This window comes from Atractosteus spatula, chromosome 19 (genome assembly GCF_055471065.1).
Source record: "Atractosteus spatula isolate fAtrSpa1 chromosome 19, fAtrSpa1.hap1, whole genome shotgun sequence".
In the NCBI taxonomy this organism is placed as follows: Eukaryota; Metazoa; Chordata; class Actinopteri; order Semionotiformes; family Lepisosteidae; genus Atractosteus; species Atractosteus spatula.
In genome coordinates this window covers 5,711,262-5,717,320 of record NC_142724.1, presented here as the reverse complement: position 1 = coordinate 5,717,320, position 6,059 = coordinate 5,711,262, and the positions used below count along the sequence as shown (strand labels likewise).

The following is a 6,059-nucleotide window of genomic DNA, read 5'->3' as shown; positions in this document are numbered from 1 at the left end:
GGCGGTGTAAGGACTGAAGGCGGTCAAAAGCGCGCACACGTTGCACACGAACGCGGAGTTTTATGTATCAGAGAGCAGTGCAATACGTATTTAAAATCTTTAAGACTGCAGCCTCCTTAAACTTAATATTCATCATAACAACACGTTTGTGGTCGCTAAATATCATGAAATGTTGAAATACAAAACTGAAACTAAAAATAATTGCTGATATTGTTTTAAATTGTGTAGTAGGCAATACTATGCACTTCAATAATCGGTGTAACCCGGAGAGTATACCTTCATCTCTCTGGGGTATAAATACGGATAGAAACTAGTTCAAAACTACCCAGTTGGAAACAATTTTTGTTCGTTTTCTGAACAGGCTAAAAAACGTTTTTTTTTCTTTATACGTTTACCCTCAACATTTTGAATATGCACGTCAACCGATATGACGAAAACTTTTAAAATCTATAACCACTACGTTACAAAAAGAACTGAAAATGCACAACGGCCCGACAAATTAATAAATAAACATGACGTCACGATGTGTTGCTGCCGCTGACGAATCGCACGAGGGCCTCAGTGAAGTCTCGTTCGAGGGGGAGGGGGAGGAGACCAGATCTCGCGTGTTTTCCCTGTGGCCCTGCTCTCACAGCTGCGGAGGAAGAGCAGCATATTACAGGTATCAATTTAATTACCCTGTTTTACTGTTCGGGAAAAAGGAGCCGGGGGCAGATGTGTGCACCGAGAACAGGCGTACATTCCGCGTTTGTCTGTCGCTCCTGCCCAGGTGTTTCGAGCTCGGTTGAAGTCAGACGCTCTGCGGCGTTGTTTTGTGTGATGCTGAAGGCTCCAATGTTTTTCCTCTTGTCTAAGGCCTCAATGTTTTGAGTGCTTGGCATTTTTGATTGTCCCGTTGTTGTTGCGAGGAGAGAATTTGCTTTCCAATCAAGAGAGATGTCGCATTATGTTTATGTCGCGTAAACTCCCGGTCCTAAGCTGGGCAGTTTTTTTCCTTCTCCAAGACGAGCTTTTTTTCGGATATTTTGATGGTACGTTTCATGATTGCAGCTTTCCTATTTACCAACCCTAACAGTCCTACTCGTCGGCTGTCCTTCCTTGACTGGTGGTGTACAGTTTTACCGAATCCCTGAAAAGTTTGCTTTTACCGTCTCAACTCGGCAATACTACTATCAAAAGGGTCGCAAATAAAGCAGTTTTGAGTGTGAGCGCGTTTAAAGGGGCATCAACGTTTGTGTTCAACAATGTGGACTTGCATCAATTTATTTCCAGTTGACGCTACTGTGATTATCAATCGTGTTTGTTGGGGGGGGGGGGGGATGTTTGCAAACTTCATATTTTGCATGTTCTCAATCCTAAATATAGATTTTTGTGCACAATTGTATTGCGTTGCATATTGTTATATACACAAAGTGTTTCATTTTTTTAATAATACAACTTTATTTTCAGTTTTTCAGAGTATTCATGATGAGTTATGCAGAAAAGCCAGAGGATATAACTAAAGATGAGTGGATGGACAAACTCAATAATGTACACATTCAGAGAGCGGACATGAATCGACTAATCATGAATTATTTAGTTACAGGTAAATTTTCCAGTTTGTTGAGAATTATTAACCAATGTTTAGAAAACAAATATGTATATACAGTAAGTCATTTGGATACATGTTACTCTACCATGAAGTTATCATATCTGTGCCTTGCTAAATGTCATGTTTATCTTTATGCAGTCTTATTTTCTCCTTGTTTTGGACATTCAGGGTAAATGTTAGGTTACTTAACAAGACACTTTACTTTTATTGTTGTATGTAAAAGAAAAGCAAAACTGCAATGTCCAAATGGAAATATTTTGATAAAGATGTCTAATTCCTTACCAGGTTAGTCATTTGTGTACTGTATAGATTGTGCATGTTGACTTTTCTTGCCTAGTATGCTGAAACTTTCAGGTAGGTTCTTCATGCTGCGGAAATCTAAATCATGTTTTTTTTTCCCATTTTGTAGAAGGGTTTAAGGAAGCAGCAGAGAAGTTCAGAATGGAATCTGGAATTGAGCCAAGCATAGATTTGGACTCCTTGGACGAGCGGATAAAGATTCGGGAGATGATTCTCAAAGGGCAAATTCAAGAAGCTATTGCACTCATTAACAGCCTTCACCCAGAACTTTTAGACACAAATCGCTATCTCTACTTTCATCTGCAGGTAAAACTGCCCAACAACTGCCTATTAGGAGTGAGGTTTTCAAAAGATGATCTTCAAAATGGGTCGAACCGAAATGATTTATTGCAGTGCTTGACATTTGTTCATTAAAAAGTGAATCTTGTTGGAGCAGTATGGTGTGATACTCAGATCCTTTTTAACAATTTAAAAGTTGTCAAAAAACTGTATTTAAAACTTTAACATATGTTGTGTATGTTGTGTAATTTGTAAATTGTGTAATTTGAAAAAGCAATTTTACATTCTTCTTGGGAAGTTTTTAACAAGATGCTTGTGAGTACAGGATTCATGTTAAATTTTAATATAAATTGATTACAACACTACTACTGTACATTTTTTTTTTTTAGTCGAGGCATTTTGGTGATTGATGATAACATACCGAATAAAGTCTTCTGAAAATCCACAAATTCTGGCTGTTCAAAAGTGGATTAATCGGCTATACAGTAATCACCGGGGGGTAACTTGGAATTGAATGTAACATTTAGCATTGACCTCCTGTGAATTCCCAGCAACAGCACCTGATCGAGCTGATCCGCCAGCGGGAGACGGAGGCAGCGCTGGAGTTTGCTCAGACGCAGCTGGCAGAGCAGGGCGAGGAGAGCCGGGAGTGTCTGACGGAGATGGAGCGCACTCTGGCATTGCTCGCCTTCGACAACCCTGAGGACTCGCCTTTCGGGGACTTGCTTAACATGATGCAGCGCCAGAAGGTAAGAGGACACATCTACATTTACCTACCCCGCCTTGCCTTCTGAGCTGTGAGTTCACGGTTGCATTGTAATAAACATAAGCAAATGCAGAAGTGTGAGTTTGAATTGGGGCTTTTTCCACTACTCTGTTATAATGTTGAGTGTTGGTTACTGTTTTTGTAATCTGTGTACTTAAATGTATAATGTTGAGGGGGGAATTGGGATGTACCCCTTACTCTACATAAAGGTTCTCAGCTGGATTTCAGTGGGGTAAGTAACAGAGTTCTTGTAATTTTTAAACTTGACATGTTTTTGTGTTTTTTTTCTTTGGAGGTATGGAGCGAAGTAAATCAGGCTGTGTTAGATTATGAAAACCGAGAGTCAACACCAAAACTTGCAAAACTGCTGAAGTTGCTACTATGGGCTCAAAATGAACTAGACCAGAAGAAAGTGAAATACCCGAAAATGACTGACCTCAGCAAGGGAACAATTGAAGATCCCAAGTAAACTGCAGACTGGTGTGTGTGAACTATAGGGACTAAAAGGACACCTATGCTTTTCCTCTTATTTATAATCAGTCTGTGACTGGACCATATATTATTATTTTTGCTTATGACCGAACTTAATAAATTGATTGTGCACACTAGATTGTTGAATTTTAAAGTGATATACCAGATACTAGGCCAAAAACTACATTTTCAGACACTGAAATTCAACAGTTGAAACTTTTACTGCACATTAAAGTTAATAAGGAAAGATGTTATCCTTTATAAACCACTCTTTTGTTTTGTTGAACATTGCTTTTTTAACTACGTGGTTTAAAAGCCAATATACTTTATCAAATTATGGAGTATGGAGATGAGGGTGTGTACATACAGTATACATGTATTTTAAGCCTAAATTAGGCCCCTAAATAAGGGATTGGATGAATCTTTTAAAATTGAAATGCTCTGCCTGGTAAGATCACATCTCATGTAATACATGAATGGCAGTAATCTGTCGACTTTAGTCAGAACTGTTAATAGTTTATTAAAATAAGCAATCTTAATGAGCTGTGAACTACTAAAGGTAAGGCATACAAATATTGCCATTCATTTAACTCAAAATAATTTGTATTACTTGTTTGCTTTTTGCTGAACATAAGCATGCACGGTTGTCTCTTTTTGTAATATTTGTTATAAAAGGGTACTAGGGAAACTTATGCCCAATAAATGTTCATAAGTTGTCAATGCATTGTAATACTTTCTATATTGCAGGAAATCACTGTTCATTTCATCATAGATTTTATTGTATAGAAACAGATTGTGATTACAGAGAATATAATCATCCCACTAAGTAACAAAGGTTTTTGCAATGGGGTTTAAAAATGTTAAATAAATGATTCTTTTGAAACAAGTGAACCAAGAGTGGTGAATTTAATCTCACTTTTTGACAACCTATCGTTAACATTCTACTAATATGTTTTAAGATACCTCATGTTCAGTTGTAATTGGATAGTAGAAAAATGCCACACTTATTACATGTAGCCACTATTACCTAACTATAAAAGATGACTATACTATTTTTCAACAGTATTAAAAGAAAAAAAAACAAAACTGATTCATTAATAGTAAACTGAAAACATTTACATTATATTGCTGAAACCCATCAAGTGTGTGTTTAGGTGAAAAATCCCTAACCTTTACAAACTTTGTGGAACAAGGGGTGTATCCATATAAAAGTACCTGGGCTTGGGAACTGTAATCCTATATTCAGTGTAATCAAGACAGTACAGTTAGGTTCTTGACTTATATTTCATATAAACAAGGTTCTAATAAGAACAGTTGATCTTTCTCATAACTAAAATCGGGTTTATAGGTCTTTCCATGATGTTCGGTTCTTAGCAGCCATACAGTGTGGATACAATGCAAAACGTGGTGCCTACCCGGTATAATCTGACAATCCTGTTGTTGGGCTGAAACATTCTTGGCTGTGTCTGTGTTGATCATTGATCTTCTTAATCATAGATGCTTCCTGTTTGTCAGTTGTGCTAGAATGTAGTGACAAAGGCTGGACAGGCGCTAAATGAGCTAGAGACTTCATATTGTGATGTTGCTGCCAGCAACATGTGCAGCCACAATTTCTAATCTTTACATGTATGCAGTGCTATTACAATTGACAGAACCATATGGTCTGCAGGTACTCAAATGCAATGTTTGCACAGACACACCAATATGATGCATTTTATATCACAAATGCTGTGAAACATTTTATCATTTCATACACAGAACATCTGAAACAGAAAATGCACATAAGCTCCATAGTTTTCTACTGGAAGATCATGGCCACATCATCCTTAAAGTGGTAAGGTTTGCATTAGGTCTGAAAGTGTGTTTCTGTGTATGTCTACAGCAGTGTAAGCATAAATCTAAGCAGGCCAAATCAGAGAAAAACTAATGCTTTGTTGGCAACTGGAAAATTTGAACTGGAAAATTAAGTTTAGTGAAGCTTTTGGAACAGCTACCTATCACATGTGATGAACAAGTTAGCAATGTACTGCATGCTACATTCTTACCAAGCATGACTGTCAGAAAACCTGATTTCTTCTTCCTTCAAAGTGTCCTACCAGGGATTATCTGCACCACAGATAATCTTAAGAAAATTAAAAAATGTATTTATTTTAAAACAGTCACTAAACATAGTAAATCAGACAAAACAATAAAAGGACTACTTTTAACAGTTACAGTAATAATAATAATAATTGCTTACACTTATATAACACTTTTCTGGACACTCCACTCAAAGCGCTTTACAGGTAATGGGGACTCCCCTCCACCACCACCAATCTGCAGCCCCCACCTGGATGATGCGACAGCAGCCATAGTGCACCAGAACTCTCACCACACATCAGCTATCAGTGGGAAGGAGAGCAGAGTAATGAAGCCAATTCATAGATAGGGATTATTAGGAGGCCATGATTGGTAAGGGCCAATGGGTAATTTGGCCAGGATGCCGGGGTTACACCCCTACTCTTTTCGAGAAACGCCCTGGGATTTTTAATGACCACAGAGAGTCAGGACCTCGGTTTTACGTCTCATCCGAAGGACGGCACCTGTTTACAGTATAGTGTTCCTGTCACTATACTGGGGCATTAGGACCCACACAGACTGCAGGATGAGTGC

The 6,059-nt window shown here is 38.0% G+C and overlaps 1 protein-coding gene across 2 annotated transcripts; it reads left to right on the top strand.

Annotated features, from left to right (window-relative positions):
- The first annotated feature begins 583 nt into the window (after nucleotides 1-583).
- Nucleotides 584-4,295, top strand: LOC148817941 (glucose-induced degradation protein 8-B homolog). 2 transcript variants are annotated; one of them, XM_088937598.1, is made up of 5 exons: nucleotides 584-661; nucleotides 1,450-1,585; nucleotides 2,001-2,197; nucleotides 2,722-2,919; nucleotides 3,232-4,295. In XM_088937598.1, the coding sequence occupies exons 2-5, from the start codon at nucleotides 1,465-1,467 to the stop codon at nucleotides 3,403-3,405; spliced, it is 690 nt and encodes a 229-aa protein (XP_088793724.1). In that variant the 5' UTR covers nucleotides 584-661; nucleotides 1,450-1,464; the 3' UTR covers nucleotides 3,406-4,295. The 2 variants fall into 2 exon arrangements, with proteins under 2 accessions (XP_088793724.1, XP_088793726.1); XM_088937600.1 differs by having other exon boundaries at nucleotides 650-1,031.
- The last annotated feature ends 1,764 nt before the right edge of the window (nucleotides 4,296-6,059 follow it).

Excerpts from the sequence above, each read along its gene's own strand:
- LOC148817941 (XM_088937600.1), top strand. Across the intron at positions 1,586-2,000 it reads CATGAATTATTTAGTTACAG|AAGGGTTTAAGGAAGCAGCA; the intron begins GTAAATTTTCCA and ends CCCATTTTGTAG. Across the intron at positions 2,920-3,231 it reads ACATGATGCAGCGCCAGAAG|GTATGGAGCGAAGTAAATCA; the intron begins GTAAGAGGACAC and ends TTTTCTTTGGAG.